The sequence below is a fragment of the Saccoglossus kowalevskii genome, chromosome 14, assembly GCF_978046115.1.
Source record: "Saccoglossus kowalevskii chromosome 14, keSacKowa6.1, whole genome shotgun sequence".
Taxonomy (NCBI): domain Eukaryota; kingdom Metazoa; phylum Hemichordata; class Enteropneusta; family Harrimaniidae; genus Saccoglossus; species Saccoglossus kowalevskii.
This window is the reverse complement of record NC_140654.1, coordinates 30,215,652-30,235,630: the sequence shown is the minus strand read 5'-3', so window position 1 is coordinate 30,235,630 and position 19,979 is coordinate 30,215,652. Positions and strand designations below refer to the sequence as shown.

At 35.7% G+C, this 19,979-nt stretch overlaps 1 protein-coding gene across 1 annotated transcript; it reads left to right on the top strand.

The window, feature by feature from the left end:
• Positions 1–142: 142 nt before the first annotated feature.
• On the top strand, positions 143–18,190 carry LOC100370154 (ras-related protein Rab-32-like). The gene is made up of 6 exons (XM_002733749.4): positions 143–232; positions 12,844–12,969; positions 14,764–14,842; positions 15,800–15,981; positions 17,229–17,372; positions 17,645–18,190. The coding sequence occupies exons 1-6, from the start codon at positions 230–232 to the stop codon at positions 17,762–17,764; spliced, it is 654 nt and encodes a 217-aa protein (XP_002733795.1). The 5' UTR covers positions 143–229; the 3' UTR covers positions 17,765–18,190.
• Positions 18,191–19,979: the final 1,789 nt, after the last annotated feature.

Below are 19,979 nucleotides of genomic sequence, written 5' to 3'. Positions count from 1 at the left end.
TTACAACTGGAATTATAAGGTGACTCAATAAAATTAACATTACTATGAAGCTATTGTAATTTGCAGCCGAAAGTGGTGAATGGAATGTTTTACACTGTTGATATTCAACGAACAGTGCTTGTATTTCTGAACTAAGTTAGGTAATTTCAACACGTGACTGTGTTAGAGCTCGGGTCACGTAGGTCGTATAGCTTGTATGTAACATGCCCATAGAATAATCAGGAGGAAAATGGTAAGTTCTGGTGGTTTCTACTTGTCGTTTACCATTTATATTTAAGTACCAAGGCATAATGTTACTCAATGTAATGTCAAGCTGACTCAACTGCGGAATGGCTATTTAGAATGTAGTTTGCTGTCCGTTTTTTAGCCGGTATGATAAGCGCAAGATTACTCAAAAGTAACCCGACTCCAAGCCCAGTTAAAATATTTTGTGCCACCCCGAATCACCGGCCTGTCCACCACCACCACTACTACTACTATTACTAATACTTCGACTGCAACACTATTTAATTGTCAATAATCTAATTTTAACCAACATTTTAACGATATGTATACGTGTGTAGTTCTCTGTTAGTCTGTTAGACGGCTAAATTAAAATCATCACGTTTCCCATAGCTTCTTGGTCGCATGGTAGTTCCGCGGGCGGTCTTCTTGTATCATAATGCTATTATATAATCAGCGTAACACTCTTCTTTCAAAAATCTGGAATGTTGACGCTCCTCAAGGCTGAGTAAACATGTAATTAGGCTGAATCTTGAACCTATTCTGCGTCCTTTTCTTCCAGATACAATGGTCTGATTCATAAAAGTAGACAGTGTCTGTTATAAAGAGATATTTATATGCACCAGTATTGTTTTGGCTGTGCACATGCATGTGAGACGTTGACTACAAAAAAATCCGTACACAGATAAATTGCTTCACAAATCTGGTCAATACAAGCATAAAGTTCCATGATTTGATCCAGAAATCAAAACTGACCCAGATATTTCACCATGCGTTTCCAATCTTACTGGTTACGGGTCACTGGCAACCCACCCCCTTTTGATTTACTTTCTATTAGAATATTATACTGTCGACTAACTTTTCTGATTTTAACCTTGTTGTAATATGGTAATATGGGATACCATAGAGTGTAACACATCTGTCTATACGTTTCCATGCATGTGAAAACTAGTTTGACTTGGTAGTAGTATTGTCATCTTGCTATTATTATGCTAATGATCACAATGTCCCATGACTGGTTTATACAGTATGTGTACATGTTGTACTTTAAACTGAAACTGAAACCATTATGACATTAGGTTGCAGATTCCTTATTTGTATTCTACTCTGAAACTGTTAGTCAGATCAGTATGATCATAGAAGTATGAATCTATTTATACCTCTATGGGATATACAGCCTAAGGCACAGATCTAGAAGCAGTACCTACACACGAATTGGTGACGTCATAAAATACATGATCTTCAATCGGGGTCGTTTCCTCGGTATATACGAATTGGTATATACAAATTACAATAAAGATACTTAAGACATTGCACATAAGGTAAAACAAATCACGTAACAATATAATAATAACGGTAATAAATCCTAGCTTAACAGTTGAACAGAACGCTCATATAGTCAGTCGGGTGACGCCGAGGGTCACGAACTGTGTTGCAAAATGGCCGTGTGGTTGAAACTGGGTCATGGCGTGACGGGTGAGGAAGACATCATTAAACACTCAAAATCACAATAAAACGGGGAAGTGGTTGCATATTACGGCGTAGATAACATGGGAAATAAAAAAACGCCCAATATAAACGACATGGGTTCGAATCACACTAGATACACACTCACCAGAACCGAAGCAATCAGAAACCAGCAATCGTTTTGGCTTTTCCGTTCAACTCATCGGAACACTGGAGTAGTTAGAAAAATGAACACCACTTAACGACCAACGTCGTGGCGTGGTACACAAGCGTGCCATCAAAATAAAACAAAATTAGCTTGAAAAGACAGTGGGTTTGAGTCCTGCTCAGAGCTACCGTAAAAACATAAATCAAATAAACTGAAATCTCTCAAACCGTAAACAAGTAAACAAAGAACGTCGCAAAAAAATAATAAACCTCACAAAACTCCACCATACAAAACTGAATGAATAAATAAATAATAAAATAACTAACGTCTTAAACTGGACGACGCGCAATTTGTTCAACAGTTTCCAGATTGTGACAAGAGATAAACAAGACCCAAGTCAAGGTAAGTTTTGTTAAAGTGTCGATGGCGTTCCCTATATTACGAAAACAATTCAGGCAACAGACGAATATCTTCTGTGGTGTTGTTGAATTTAAACTGTGTCTGCGGAATTGATTGAGGGTTCGAAGCCAGCAGTTAACATTTTGTTAGAAAGTTTCACAATTAAAGTATATTTATTTCAGTAATTTAACAACTTGCAATGGTGGAAGTTGGTCAAACACGAGTTCTTACACCTAAATAAGTATCAAATATTTGTCGACACATTTATTCTCTCAACCTTGTAGAAGTGGAAATTAATTAAACAACAGGTATTTACTCACAAATATAATGGTCAATATTTGTCCATACATTCATTTTGTCAATTTAAGAACTTGTAATTGTTGGAATTAATCAAATGAGAGTTGTCTACACCAAAATAAGTTTCAAATACTTGTCCATACATTTATTCTCTCAATTTAACAACTTGTAATGGTGTAAAATTATTAAATGAGAGTTGTCTACACCAAAATAAGTCTAAAATATTTGTCCACACATTTATTCTCTCAATTTAACAATTTGTAATTTGTGGAAGTAAATTAAATGCGACTTTTCTACACCAAAATAAGTCTAAAATATTTGTCCACACATTTAGTCTCTCAATTTAACAACTTGTAATTGTGTAAAATAATTAAACGAGAGTTGTCTACGCCAAAATAAGTCTAAAATATTTGTCCACACATTTATTCTCTCAATTTAACAATTTGTAATTTGTGGAAGTAAATTAAATGCGACTTTTCTACACCAAAATAAGTCTAAAATATTTGTCCACACATTTAGTCTCTCAATTTAACAACTTGTAATTGTGTAAAATAATTAAACGAGAGTTGTCTACACCAAAATAAGTCTAAAATATTTGTCCGCACATTTATTCTCTCAATTTAACAACTTGTAATGGTGTAAAATAATTAAACGAGAGCTGTCTACACCAAAATAAGTCTAAAATATTTGTCCGCACATTTATTCTCTCAATTTAACAACTTGTAATGGTGTAAAATAATTAAACGAGAGCTGTCTACACCAAAATAAGTCTAAAATATTTGTCCGCACATTTATTCTCTCAATTTAACAACATGTAATTGTGGGAATTAATCAAACGAGAGATGTCTACACTAAAATAAGTCTAAAATATTTGTCCGCACATTTATTCTTTCAATTTAACAACCTGTAATTGTGGGAATTAATCAAACGTGAGTTGTTTACATCAAACTAAGTATTAAATATTTGTTGAGACATTTATTCTCTCAATTTAACAACTTGTAATGGTGAAAAATAATTAAACAAGAGTTGTCTACACCAAAATTAATCTCAAATATTTGTCCACACATTTATTGTCACAATTTAACCACTTGTTAATAGTGGAAATTACTTAAACGCGACTTGTTTAATCAGTTGACATCAATGCAACTTACCCGCAGACAGTGCACAACAGAGTATCATTATTGAGCAATTATAAACAGGAACGTGTCTTGGCATTAGGGTTAGGGTTGGGTCAGGTTTGGGCAACGGAATTATTAACAGGAACGTGTCTTGGCATTAGGGTTAGGGTCGGGTCAGGTATGGGCAACGCAAATGGCAAACACCCAATTGGAAAGATGTACACTAACGGGTTATGGCATGCATGTAGTTTACACAAGTAAAAACACAAAATTGGCAATTTTTTGGACAATTGTAACTCAATAATAGAAATATGTTGTATTTCTATATATATACACACTATATAGTCTTATCAAATGCAAACACATCCAGTCAATCCATTGTGGTCTTATGGGTCAGTTCTCTACATAGTGATCAGGAGGACCTGGGTTCAATTCCCTTGCCTGCCCATCTTTTTCTCGCAAACACCATTTGGCAATAAAGCTAAATATGACAACAAATTATTTAATTTGCATGACTACCCACATAGCTCAGTTGATTTGTACTATGTCAGCAATGTGAGCGATCGCTGGTTCGAATCCAGTATGTTTAGTTAGATTTTTGAATGCTAGTGAAGACAGTGCTCCTATGAATAGGACTTAAATCCTAACTCCTGTGTGAAGACACTCGTGGTACAGTGGACAAGACAGTGCGCTGGGAACTCAAAGATCGCAAGTTCGAATCACGGATTGGCCACTCCTACAAAAGACATGAAAGACGTTAAAAACATAAACAGCGGATTCAAAAACTCAAGTCAGGAAAACAGAACACAAGAATACTACCCCACATGGAAGTCGTCGAAGAACGAACACAGTCGAAGAACGAACACAGTTGACAGCTGTAGGTCACGTGCAACAACGGACACAAGGAGCATGGCTGCTCTCCAAATGGGTCCCTTCTTTTGTATTGACCCCCTAAGGATTGCTAATCCCCCTTTCTAACTCTTCCCCCAAAAATAATATATCGCCCCTTTTAAAATGTATTGACCCACAAATTAATGAATATTCATGAGCACAGAAACTGCTACGTCATGAATAAATTAGCATAATTAAAAAAAAATTGCATAAAGTGTAGGTACTCCTTCTGGAACTATGCCGATATACATATACTAATAGGAAATTTCACGGTTCTCGTTCTATAATTTGTCTAGTACATAATTACTGTAAAAATAATTTGTTTATGAAGTATGTGTTTATTTATCAAGTGATATTTTGTAACAAAATACTGTTGCAAGTATTTACTGGTTTTAATTGAATTTTATCTGACTTGAATATACATGTACCTTGAATTCACTGATTTGTGAAAGTTACTAATGGTAACATATATATTCAGTAGGTTATAATTCAGAACATTAAGCTGTCAGCAAAATTTAAACCCTACAAGCAATTATTGCAGTAAGGCCAAGAAAAAAATAGAATGGTTTCTTGTGTGAGGCTGTATATTGGGGGGGGGGGGGATTTGCATAACACAGAAATTTTAATTGAAATGAGATGCATTTTCATTTTTGTACTTTTACCCGAACAGTACCAGTATCATTGGTGCTTGTATTTTTTGCTGGTCCAACTAAAACTTGTACAGTCAAATTCTGATTTATTTCTATAAATATTTATCATAATTCATGATTTATTTTCCATCAAACCTGTGTTCTCTCAAAAAATCAAACACAGCGGCGCATGCTCTAGGGCATTTCCATGGAAAATGGAATCACAAATTGAAGTGTTGTGATGAGTTTCCGTTGGAAATTGATTGCAATGTTGTACGTTTGTCAGTTAAGTTATGACAGGATATAAAACAAACAAACAAATCTATTGGTTTTGAAATTGATGCAAGTTGTCGTTACAAGAACGCTGATTGATGGCTCCATTTCCTTGGCAAACCCAATCAAATCATTCAATTTAACATCAAATACTGTAAAATACTTTATTTTCGCTTGGAATTAATTTTCGCTGAAGGAATGATTCAGTTAAAATAAAATCCATTTGAATATGCATTTTTTTCCTATATTTTACATTCAACTTGTCAAAAATCAGTGAAAAATAAATTCCATAAAAAACACTCAAAAAGTCTCTTCAGTGTAATTTAATTCCAGCTAAAATAAAGTATTCTACAGTATACTGTTTCCTAACAAGATCAGTTTCCTAGGGGAAGGCCATTGACGACCGGTTTTAAAACTGCATATTGAATGTTAACTTTACCTAAATCATTTGTTTCTACCCAGTGTTATGATTGGATTGGCCATGTCTTATTTAGTGAAAGGTCAGCTGATATATTAACCATGTGACCTACCTTTGTAATCAGATAGCGAGTGCAATGACTTGATATGAATGAATAGTATAGCTGCTGTGTATTTTCCTTGATCTACCCAATAAACAGTGTTAATATAGCGACAGGAAAAAAAAAATATACGATTATGTAACATGATATTGTATTCTTAATTAAGTGTTATACAATTGCTGCGTAATTTCAGTTCATTGAAAAAAAAAAAACGGTTGTGGATAGACATTCCATCGTACATTTTATATAACAAGGGTGAGTAGTTGTCTAATTTTAATTTGCATACTGATTGAAGCTATTCACATAATTTAATAAAATAGTTAAGTGGTTTGTCATCTTGTACACCCTTCACTCTCAGTGAAAATTTAGTTAAATTACTGATTATCTGTTGACATCAACTTTACATTTTCAACATGTTTGGCAAAAAAAATATTTTAAACTTGCTTTGATATTTCATATGTACAAAACTTTTGTGGACCTCAGTCAAATTTGTTAGTCCCCGTTCTGACGCAGTTCGAAAACGGGGACTTATGTTTTGCCCTGTGTGCGTCCGTCCGTCTGTGCGTCCGTGATCACCTGTATCTCGAACATGCATGGACCGATTAAGTTCAAACTTCACTCATACATCACACATTATATGGGACATATGCACATGCATTTTTTTCATGATCCGATTAACGATAGCCGAATAGCGGCCATTTTAAGGCCGAAAATGCATCAAAACCGCACATTTTCACCATTCCAGACCCGGATCTCAGTTATGCATGGACGGATTTTGTTCAAATTTGGTACATACATTAAACATAATAGGACCTTGATGCACGTCATTTTTTGGGGGGGATCGGGTTCGAAATGGCCGACTGGCGGCCATTTTGTTTTAAAGAATTCAGTTCTGGATCCGTATCCGAGACATGTCTGGATTGATCAAGTTCAAACTTCACACACACAAGGTACATCATGTCACAAATATGTATGTGCATTTGTTTCATGATCTCATTAACGATAGCCAAATGGCGGCCGCTTTAAGGCCGAAAATGCATTGAAATCGCACATTTTCACCATTCCGGACCCGGATCTCAGTTATGCATGGACGGATTTCATTCAAATTTGGTACATACATTAAACATAATAGGACCTTGATGCACGTCATTTTTTTTTTCGGATCAAGTTCGAAATAGCGGACTGGCGGCCATTTTGTTTTAAAGAATTCAGTTCTGGATCCGTATCCGAGACATGTCTGGATTGATCAAGTGCAAACTTCACACACACAAGGTACATCATGTCACAAATATGTATGTGCATTTGTTTCATGATCTCATTAACGATAGCCAAATGCAAATGCAAATAGCCAAATTTGCCAAATGCAAATGCTTTAAGGCCGAAAATGCATTGAAATTGCACATTTTCACCAATTCGGACCCGTATCTCAGTTATGCATGGATGGATTTTGTTCAAATTTGGTACATACATTAAACATAATAGGACCTTGATGCATGTCTTTTTTTTTTTTTTTTCGGATCAAGTTCGAAATGGCCGACTGGCGGCCATTTTGTTAAAGAATTCAGTTCTGGATCCGTATCCAAGACATGTCTGGATTGATCAAGTTCAAACTTCACACACACATGGTACATCATGTCACAAATAGATATGTGCATTTGTTTCATGATCTGCTTAACAATAGCGGAATGATGGCCATTTTAAAGCCGAAAATGCATCAAAATCACGTATTTTTACAATTCCAGAACCGGATCTCAGTCATGCATGGATGGATTTTGTTCAGATTTAGCACAATGTGTTGTACATATGCAGGTGCATTTCGGTCATGATCTGCTTTGAATGTATATGTCACTCAAATATGAACGGAACGGGGACGTGTCATTGACAATGACTTGTTCATTTTGTGATATGCCTTCAATACACTAATTTTAATTAAAAAATTTTGTCATTTTTGGCCAAAAAACAAGTGTGTTCAACTTTTCCTTTCAAATGGCTAGACCAATTGATTAATTGCTTTGATATGTAAAAAAAATCGATTTCTGACAAATCCTCTGACAGATTTTTTTCATTTTGTGGTGAGAACTTTCATTTTCTAATTTTGATAAATCTTTCTGTCATTTTTGATAAAAAATGCTATATTTTAAGCGTAGACGTAAGCTCAAGATGTATACAGCTGTGATCGTTGTGCCATACATGTGCAATATTTGTGTTGATAAACATCGATTTTCCCACAATTCAATGTGCTTTTTGATGAAATCACATTTGTACTTTTTAATTTTTGTTGTTAATACTGTCAGAACTCTCTACTAGGGTTGCTATTAGTAAACAGGATACAGATAAGAATTACACATAGATGGTGCATGAAAATTTGGCTAATTTGAATAAAACATTTGATGGACATATTTGCGGATTATAAGAACCAGAAATCAGTTATATACTCAGTAAGACAGAAGTGTTTTTTTTTCATAACTGGTATTAGGTATAATAGGTGTACTACATTTGGTATATTGCTGTACTACATGTATTTGGGAATAGTTATGCTCAAGGAACCTTGAGATTAATGCAATGCATGTACTATTAAAGGTGCAAAACGTATACCAGTGTTAATACATACCACAGCCATTGTTTTTGATCTGCACAGAGTTGGATAATCATATAATAAACTGATGGAAAGCAAGTTAGAACTCTCTAAAGAGCTTTTCTTGGTCTCAAGCCTGCAATTATTTTTTGATTTCATTGATGTTTCCATTGGTAATACTTTTATCAAAAGTTTTATTTTCATTGGAATTAGCATTTCTTTAATTTGTTTTTCAAAACAAACATCTGTCATAGTGGTGATGCATTTTGCATACAGTCTGCTTACAAGTACATAAACTGACATAAATAAACATAGCTGCTCTCTAACTTCTGTTAGTTAATTAATTGTGCCTAAAAAAACGAGTCTAACTAAAAGAACAATACCTGTGGAAATCAAGCATGAGGTTAATGATTTTGAGCGTAGTCGTGGCATCACTGTTTGTATCCTAGGGAGAACACAGCAGCTGTACTTCATACAGATAAAGATGTAAGCATAGTGGCCAAGCCTTGTTATGAAGTTGAGGGCGCATTTGTAAATCTGTATACTGTGGAATACTGTGGAATACTTTATTTTCGCTGGAATTTATTTTCGCTGAAAAGGCTTTTTGGGCGTTTTGCTTGGAATTTATTTTCACTGATTTTTGATGAGATTAATGTAAAATATAGGAAAAAATGTATATTTACCGGATTTTATTTTCACGGAATCAACCCTTCAGCGAAAATAGCGAAAATAAATTCCAAGCGAAAATAAAGTATTCTACAGTACTTTATTTTCACTGGAATTAATTTTCGCTGAAAAGGCTTTTTGGGCGTTTTGCTTGGAATTTATTTTCACTGATTTTTGATGAGTTTAATATGAAATATAGGAAAAAAAGTATATTCGCTGGATTTTATTTTCACGGAATCATCCCTTCAGCGAAAATAGCGAAAATAAATTCCAAGCGAAAATAAAGTATTCTACAGTATCTACATCTAATCTTAATAATTATCACGTTGTGGACTCTGACCCAACACAGACAGTATTGTTGTTGCCAAAAGTCAGTGAAGTGTTTTAATTAATCTAAAGCACAACTGTAATAATGAATGGAGAACCGGTAAGGTGTATTTTTTAGTAATTTTGTTTGATGCCGTTTATCATCCCCGCCTACTTGGTAACCAGCTTCAGATTTATAAATAATTGTCTGTCGCAAGACTTGGAAGATGTCTGATGATTGTGAATTTACAATTTTGATAGATGTCTTTGCTGATTGGGTATTTGACTTCAAGTATAGAAAATTTAATAATACATGCTGTAATACATGTACAAATGTATCATGTCTTTAAAGTCTTTTTTTTTAACTTCTTTCACCTCAAAGCTTGTATCAAAGATCTATAAACCAATTATCCCTGAATATAAAAATACAAAACAAATGTCCAACCCTTGTGGCGTTTACTGTATAGGAGTACTACTCTAAATTACGTTATTTTCGCTAGGAATTGATTTTCGCTAAAGAAACTATTCAGTGACTTTTTTCATCTTTTTTTCCCTATATTTTAGCATAAATTAATTCCAGCTAAATAAAGCATTTTACAATATTTAGGTTTGAGGGAAATGATGAGGGATTTTCTTCTTATCAGTAATAACAATTTATATAATAAAGATTACGCTTCTTTCTGAAATCCCAACTTCAAGGTAACTACCATTGTCCGAATCGTACGGTTTTGCTAAAGCCGGTTATTCATAACTGGCCCACGAACCCGTGCGTGATCGTGTTAGGAAAAGCTGCATTTCACTGCAGTTAAATTGAGTCATTTGATTGAGCGTGCCAAGGAGCTGGTGCCACCAATCAACGTTGCTGTATCATAAATCTGAAGAACGGAAAGCTCATCTCAGATCAAAACAATAGCGACGTGTAGGCTTTTTTGCTGATCCACCCGGAGTCAAGAACAGAAGGTCTATATTCGCTGACACGTTTCCAAAATTTCTTATTTCAACGTTGAAAATTGTTTGTGGGCAAGTGAATGAAGACGATGAAATATTTGTGCAAACCTTTTTTTTAGTAAACTGACAAAACATATTGACTTGCTCAATCTGGTCTTCATTGCAACATAGTACCTAGAGGGATTGTGATTGCAACAAACACATCATTTCCCTCAGATATAGCACTAAGTGTTTTTTTGACGTTCATTTGTATATTCCACCAATTTAATTTTACTTGAATTGGGTGATGCAAATGAGCCGAGGTGAATCTTATAATCGTTTTTGGGGGCGTGCGACATACAGTAAATCTTGGTAAAATCTGCCAAGGGTTAATGTTGAGGTTTCGGCCGAATAAATGGTCCTTGGCTGGCGAAGATGGGTACCTACTTACCAAGGCAATCCGAATGCAGATTTTACCAAAAATTACAAAAATATACACCAAAAATAGGCTGCATATAATTTGATTACAAATTACAAAAAATAATAATTTAAAAATGGTAATGAAATTACTTTAATTATTTTTTAGTTTGCAAGCGAGTCAGTTATACATACTTTACATGTAGTAGCCTATTTCCCCTAGACCAAATATGGAGCAAAGGTTTCAGAGAAATCAACTCAGGTACATGTAATATGAATTGTGTTTCAGCTGGATTACAAGATTAGGGACTTTAAATCATAATCTTGGAATGAGTTCAAGAATGTTTAGTGCTGTGTTTTTATGTGCGGACCATTGAGATACTTGTTTTTATGTGTTTTAAGTGTCCTACTTTCATTGACATCCATTGGTAGAACTGTAACTAATTATATAACAACCCATGTTCACCTGTAATATTCTAATAATACTATGACATTCAGTAAGTTGTTTTAAGCACTTTCCTGAGAAACAAATGACAATTACCAAATACCGATAGAATGATTTCATCATGAGAATATTGCAAAGAATTCATAAAGGCAGTGCAATGATTGGGTTAACAGAGTAGTAGAGGCTAATGCAATCCTATATTGAATGTTTATTTTATCTTTTTTTTGGTGATAACTTGGTATTAGAAACACCATGAGAAAGTGGGGATTTACAGATATTATAGCACTCTCGGTCATGTGACCCATTGGACTGGCCATTGGTTTATTTCTGTAAAACATCAGTTCTTGTGCAGATTGTAAACCGGTCATGCTTGTATCCATATGCAGAATGTAATTTCTATAGATAACTGTACACAACTTGTAAACTGCTATTGTAAATCAGACCTTCCACCTCGGCTATGACTGTAGCTTTAGTCAAGGTGCAAAATCTGGAGTTGACGAGAAGATAGACTTCTTCCTTAATTATTGAAAAAGTTGGCCAAACAAAGGGCTCTAATCTACAACACCAACCACAGCAGGTAGTGCCGCTAATGACTGAGCTATTATGATGAAAAAAACAACAGGATTTATAAGTTCATTTCAACGTTGAGTGGTATGCTTTGAATTATTCATGAGCAAATGACTAAGTATACAATACATCTTTTGTATTTATGTAAATTACCACACGTTTCGTACTGTGTGCAAGCATTGCTGTCAATCGCTGAATCTTTCAAGTTTTTTTTTTCATGGTATACATAAGAAAAACTCGCATGAAAGTGTGGGTTCATAGACATGAACAATTAATAATCAGATGTACATGTTGTAACTTCTAATTTCATTCAAGTATTTATTTGAATGATAGAATGGAATGGATAACCTAAAAGACAACAGTAATGGGAAAGCTGTGTTATTCCATAGTGCAATCAATACCAGTGTTTGACATAGATCTCTTTACCCCTATTATATCACTGTTCTAGAACAGTGTTAGTTTTGATACCATGTTGCATGCATGGAACCAACAAAATGAAATACACGACTATAGATGCAAATCTCCATATAGTCCAAACAAGTTTGTGTACTGGATCATTAATTGGAAAAATAACTTATTTTTGACCATTCACACCTGTGTTACATATGTAAGTACACAAGTTTATAATAGAGGACATGGTACTACATGTACAAATATACATGTAGGTCACTCTACCTTCGACCATGCATAGTATCTTGTCATCAATTGACCTTTTCACCACCAGACTTTCTCAGCAAAAGTTTTCTGCACTTTTTCTCATTCTTGAATATTTTTGGAAATGAACCCCCATTTTGGAGCCAAAATTTGAGTCAACTTTTACTTCTTACTCAAAAAATTGGCTATTTTTGTCATAATCTTTGAAGGAAAGTGCAGACTATGAACAGGACTATTTTGTGAATTTGTGGTAAAAAGAGGGAACTGGTGGTGAAAAGGATGAACTCATTACCACATTAATTAACCGGTATGTTTTGTTTGTAGTCTTCATCAGGTGAAAAGAGAGAACATTTATATAAAGTACTGGTAATTGGTGATCTGGGAACTGGTAAAACAAGTGTCATCAAGAGATATGTACATCAATTCTTTTCACAACATTACAGAGCAACCGTATCCTTTTATACTTGTCATAGCACAATACAGAAATTACAGAGCTTGAAGTGCAGAATTGTGAGGGCATATTAAATGGTCCTGGTGGTGGTGGTTTTTTTTGGGGGGGGGGTTAGTACATGATGGATTGAGAAAGCTAGAACATGAGGGATTGAGGGAGTTAGAATAAGAGTGATTTGGGGAGCTAGGACACGTGTGATTGAGGAGCTAGGACACGTGTGATTGAGGGAGCTAGAACACGAGTGTTTTGGGGAGCTAGAACACGAGTGTTTTGGGGAGCTAGAACACGAGGGATTGAGGAGCTAGAACACGAGGGATTGAGGGAGTTAGAAAACAAGTGATATGGGAAGCTAGAACACGAGGGATTGAGGGAGTTAGAAAACAAGTGATATGGGAAGCTAGAACATGAGTGATTGAAGGAGCTAAAACACAAGTGATTGAGGGAGCTAAAACATGAGTGATTGAAGGAGCTACAACACGAGTGATTGAAGGAGCTACAACACGAGTGATTTGGGAAGCTAGAACACGAGTGATTTGGGAAGCTAGAACACGAGTGATTTGGGAAGCTAGAACACAAGTGATTTGGGAAGCTAAAACACGAGTGATTTGGGAAGCTAAAACACGAGTGATTTGGGAAGCTAAAACACGAGTGATTTGGGAAGCTAAAACACGAGTGATTTGGGAAGCTAGAACACGAGTGATTTGGGAAGCTAGAACACGAGTGATTTGGGGAGCTAGAGCACGAGTGATTGAGGGAGCTAGAGCACGAGTGATTGAGGGAGCTAGAGCACGAGTGATTGAGGGAGCTAGAACACGAGTGATTGAGGGAGCTAGAACACGAGTGATTGAGGGAGCTAGAACACGAGTGATTGAGGGAGCTAGAACACGAGTGACTTGGGAAGCTAGAACACGAGTGACTTGGGAAGCTAGAACACGAGTGACTTGGGGAGCTAGAACACGAGTGACTTGGGAAGCTAGAACACGAGTGACTTGGGAAGCTAGAACACGAGTGACTGAAGGAGCTAGAACGCGAATGACTGAAGGAGCTGGAACGCGAGTGATTGAAGGAGCTGGAACGCGAGTGATTGAAGGAGCTGGAACGCGAGTGATTGAAGGAGCTGGAGCGCGAGTGATTGAAGGAGCTGGAGCGCGAGTGATTGAAGGAGCTGGAGCGCGAGTGATTGAAGGAGCTGGAGCGCGAGTGATTGAAGGAGCTGGAGCGCGAGTGATTGAAGGAGCGCGAGTGATTGAAGGAGCGCGAGTGATTGAAGGAGCGCGAGTGATTGAAGGAGCGCGAGTGATTGAAGGAGCGCGAGTGATTGGGGGAGCTCGAGTGATTGGGGGAGCTCGAGCGCGAGTGATTGGGGGAGCTAGGACGCGAGTGATTGGGGGAGCTAGGACGCGAGTGATTGGGGGAGCTAGGACGCGAGTGATTGGGGGAGCTAGGACGCGAGTGATTGGGGGAGCTAGGACATGGGCGATTGAGTTATGATGTTGCACTTGTGAGGCTTCCCTGAACAGTGTAATAAGATTGTCCCTGCATGTCCAACATATATAAATTAGATTGTCCAGGATTACGTCAAATTTGATTTTGTGCTGTTTTCTCGAATTTAACTATTTTCTCTGGCTCCTCGACCGGCGTTCCACACCAGCTGGTGCAGGGCCCATAGAAATACATGGTACAGTGGTGCGCGTCTTAGCCAGGTGGAACGTCTTGTGACGTAGCTCCGCCCCGAGGATTAATAAAATATGTATAGTAGTTAGAATGTTTGTATTCTCCTTAACTTTGAGTAGATTGGTGTTGACTTTGCTTTGAAGGTGATAAATTGGGATGCGGATACACTGATACGATTACAGTTATGGGACATTGCAGGTAAGTTTGTAGCTTGTGTAATTCACATGAACATATGCAAATTATGGCTGTGCATGTGTTATGTTGTATATACCATATCTACTATATTTGGTGTATGATACTGTGACGTTTTTGCATCAGAATACATACTTTGTAATGTTATGTCATCAGATCACCAGAGTGTATTGATATGCAAAAAGTAGTGCTGTTGGGGTAACTGAAAATAGCAGAATAAACTTGAAAGCTCTCTGGTTTCTTTGATGTTTTGTGTATTCCTGAGTCAACAACTCACAGTATAGAATATACTATATATATAAAAGGCTTCCAATAAAATACTGCAAACAAATTTTCGCAAATTCTTTGGAGTCCTACAACAGTGTCAGTGACTATTGTGAAATTTCATTTTCATGGATACCATAAAATTATCAAATTACCAAAATTCCCATCAGCAGTTTACGGTGTAAATGATGACACAGCTTCAAATGCAGAGAAAAAGATTTTAAATATTTTGTCTCGTAATACTTTTGCAGAATTCTTATGCCATATCTCAAATTATAGACTGGTGACATAGGCTGAAAAAATCATGTGAATGATAGGATATTTGTCGTCCTGAATTATTTTTTGGTTAAAAAGTGTCAGAAAATACAATTGTGTTCTATGGAATTGTTCTAAAAATAGTGATTTTTTGAAAAATATTTGGACAAGCTTCTCAAAGTATGTCTTTTTTAACCCACAAAGGAATGCTATTTCATGGTGCTCTGGAAAATAGCTCTGTAATTTTACATAACCAATGAACATTGGCACTCATGATTTTTGAGAAAATTGGCCATAAATAGTATGACACCTTAATTCAGTTTTCAAAGTTACACTGAATCGTTGTAGACTAAAGCACGAACCAATTTTGTACGATGTAGGTTTCCGGAGTTTGAATGAGAAACAACTCTTAATTAATATTATTCTTTCTCTTATCCCTCCTAGGTCAAGAGAGATTCGGCAATATGACGAGGGTTTATTACAAAGAAGCTGTTGGTGCTTTTATTGTCTTTGATGTAACACGAGCATCAACGTTTGAAGCAGTACAAAAATGGAAAAATGATTTAGATAGTAAGGTGCAATTACCGAATGGACAAAATATTCCTGTAGTTTTATTGGCTAATAAGGTAAGTCTTTCTATGTGTGGTTATTTGTTATGAAACGCACATATGATCCTGTGTGGTAATAAATATAATTGATACAATGGGAAAACAATTTAACTGGCAAAGTAAATGAAAAAAAACCAAACATGTTGAAGACTCTTTGTCAGTGCAGAAAATAAATGAAAGTGGAACAAGGCACAATGAATGGACAAGGGCCAGAAATATGAGAGCAAATCAAAGGGCAGTAAGAAAAAATAAGATTGGATAAGGGTAACCAACCAATCAATGAATGGTAAGGACATTGAAATAAAGGAAAGATTACCAAGTTAGTTAAGGATAAACAGTTCTGTAATGTGATGTACAGTGCTTATGACTGTTACTGTGATAGACTTGTCATTGCTGCATGTCAGTATTTCTAAATTTGTTCTTATTTCATTTCATTTCAAGTGTGTCTCTGTATGTGTGGCAATTAGTGTACCATCTTTATGGAATTCGTCAAGGGGTTGGGGGTATATTTGGGTTGGGCAGGGATTTGTGATTGCTATAGTCTCTATCAAGGCAGCTAAAAATAGATACTCATTCAAATGATGTAGTCTTTGTAAATTAACAATGTATTTCTTCTTACCTCACAACTGTGTGCACTGTAACCGTATTAAACACATACACTCCCTGCCTTTAAAGCAAGTCTCAGAAGTATTTGGGTAGCCAATTTGCAAACTCGCTAGCTAACTTAGGTTTTGACTGAACTTGCCTTTTGAATTTCACTGGCACCAACTTGTGGCCATGCCCAGTCTGTACAAGTCTATATTGCAGTAGGGGACATAAACTGCTTTTACATAGACTGGCATATGTCTGGGATTCCCCATTTCAAATGTGATTCAGTGTATTATACAAGTCCTGATAATGTAAATGTAGTTGACATTTACCAAATTGCAGCACACTTCCAAAAGGTGGAGGATATTACATTGTATTAAAATACAGTCGGGCAACCACATTTACTTTCAATCTTAGTATATTTATTTTAATAACTAATTTGAAAAAAATCACATAGATGATGTACATTTCCCTAAACAAAATCATTGTATGTCTCCTAATGTAATATAGATTCGCCCAGAGTGGGCGTGACCACAAGGTAGCGCCAGCGAGATTCAAAACCCAAGCAGTTAGCCAATTCACTGCAAATTGGCTGCCCTAATACTTCTGAGACTGTAAAACCCAGAATGGTATTGAAAGTATGGTTAGAGAATGTATTTCTTCTTCTTGCATTACAGTGTGATCAGGCTAAAGAAGGTTTAGTGAATAACGCGTCACAGATGGATGATTATTGTAAAGAAAAGGGTTTCATTGGATGGTTTGAGACGTCAGCCAAAGAAAACATCAACATTGACGAGGCAGCAAGGTTTCTAGTAACTGCAGTAAGTGATGGTGTTTTGACAGACATTACATGAAGGTCTTTCTTTCAATACTTGTAGGCATGGTCTAACGCATCAATTTTAAATGTGCCTCATTCATTTTAGATAATCTTGCCTGGAAATATTAGCAAACAGGAAATTAAATGTTCACTAAGTTCAAGAAAATAGTAGAAATGATATATGAGTGAAATTGTTTGATTCATTTATCAGTATACTTGTAGGGGAGATCATAGCATACATCTGTCATTGTTAATTGTTTGTTTGTTTGTTTGCAGATATTGGCAAATGATAAGTCTATGAACCATGAAGACCAGCACCAAGATAAAGACGCACTCCGATTAGATGGTTCTGGCGCGATTGAGGAGAATGAAGGCAAATCAGGTTCATGTTGTTGATCTGTACATACACCTCACCTGATCTATCTTTTGATACCTTTGTACATTAGCCAGTCACTCGACCAGAATCTTTAAGTTGCTGTAATTGCAGTTGCTTTTTATTTTTTCAGTAAAAAAAAAATTGATAAAATAATTGCAGGTACAGTAACCTAAAGTTGTTTCTAGTTTATGTGAGTATTACTGCAAACTGATGGGAGCTTGGTTCATCAGTTAAATTTTTTCTACCACGCGATTATTTTTCACTAGGTCTACATTAAAAACCAGTCAGATTATAGGTTTAGCAAAATTATTTGGGGGTGGGGATTTATATTACCTGTTGCAATTGTCACCTACTGTTTGGCAGTATAGTAATAGGGTAGGTTGTGGTTGTCTTGGCAACCGATTGTATCAGTACTAAATAAGTTCAAATGCAATTTTTTAAGAAAATTACGTAGGAGCAACTGTGCTGTGCATTTTTTCCCCTTGCTTTGTGTGTTTGTATGTATGTATTGATTTGCATGCTGGGGTTATTTATACAGATAAGCAGTGGAGTTTTTGTCATCTGCGGCCAACATATTTGACCTGCAAAATGATGGTATGAATAAATTTGCATAATTATTAGTTATTTCATCCAAGAATGTAATCAACGCAATTATGGAATGAACACCATGACAAACTACTTTCAGATCAACTTTTTTCGCAATTATGAAACAAACATGATTGTTTAGTACATTGTTAAATTAAATAATGAACCTGAATGACTTGAGTGGAAGTGTGTCATCCTGTGAATTGAATGACCTGTGACATAGAATTGAACTCTTACTATTAATCTCGACTCAATTATGCATGTTGCAGCGATTGTATATAGAGTTTTTCAAGATTGACTGAATAATTGGTTACAGTGATTTTTACATAACCTGAATTGAGACAGCTTGTTCCTCTCCTGGTGCTCTTCAAAAAAAAAAAATCTGTATTTTTTTCACCATGGTAATTTCTCATTTTATCGAGTCATGACAAAACCTGTTAACAAACAAGCTGTTCTCTGATTGGTCTAACTGTTGGATGTTGATATTTAGCAGCCAATCAGGCACAGTCTTGTAAGTAACTTTGCATTGACTTCAAAACGCAACACTGATGCAGTCAGAATATATCGGGAATGAATAATATTTGGCAAACTTTAAGAGATCTCTGCATTATATTAAAAATATACAATTCTATACAAGCTAAAAATCTTTAACCGGTACTGGCCTCATTGGCTTTGGCTATGACAACATACAATTTGGTCAGTTTCGTCACTGTCGTCATTACATCAAATTTTTCGGAAATATAAACTGACATCACATTCCTTTTTCTGTTTTTGTCTACGATGAAATGTATACTGTATTTGCTCTATCAGTAGCATATGTTCCTCTGTTAGAACAATATTTTGTCAGAATAAGTCGTATTTTAATGATGTAGTATAATTTTGGTTTATGTGTACTTGTACTGGAAATGTACTTCAAATAGAGCAAATACGGTAAGCAGATAAATTTGATTTGCGGCCTTTGATAGACAATCATAATTTTATTATTATTGTTGAACTTCTATATGTTACCGTATTAGCTCTATTAGAAGCACATGTAGACCTATCATACAACTTTTGAGACATTTGTTATTTACATAAGAGCACAATAGTGCAAATACGGAAACTAGACCATTACCTCGAAATTTCTAAGTGACAAATTATGATTGATTGAAATGTTTGTGCAAGTCTCAACATCTAACATTATTTATCAACAAATTCATTACATTAAAATGGAAATTTTGCTTCCTCTCTAAATTATTAACCAGATTATGCCGTATGTAAATCACTGTGAAGTGAGCATATGCCTTTTTTGTAGAATCCAAGATGGCCGACATTACTGATAACGGGACAACTGCATAGCTTTCTATGTATATGGGTTCTTATATTTATATCTAATTTATGCTAGAATAACTGTGTGTATAATTTTTTGAACATTGAGGATTGTCACTTATGCTGGCATTTGATGAAGGTCTTATTTATGTGCAACAATTTGGTCGTTAGGGCAGCCATCATGTAAAAAGTCGTGTGTGATAAAACATGTCTTTTATGATCACTTGAAGTGTCAGTCATCATGTGACGTCTAAAACAAAAACACATATAAATACATTGATTATTTACACAAAATATGAGCAAAAGACTGCTACGCTTTAAACGGTCTATCAATGAGTACAA

Excerpts from the sequence above, each read along its gene's own strand:
- LOC100370154 (XM_002733749.4), top strand. Across the intron at positions 14,843-15,799 it reads ACAGTTATGGGACATTGCAG|GTCAAGAGAGATTCGGCAAT; the intron begins GTAAGTTTGTAG and ends TATCCCTCCTAG. Across the intron at positions 15,982-17,228 it reads TAGTTTTATTGGCTAATAAG|TGTGATCAGGCTAAAGAAGG; the intron begins GTAAGTCTTTCT and ends CTTGCATTACAG.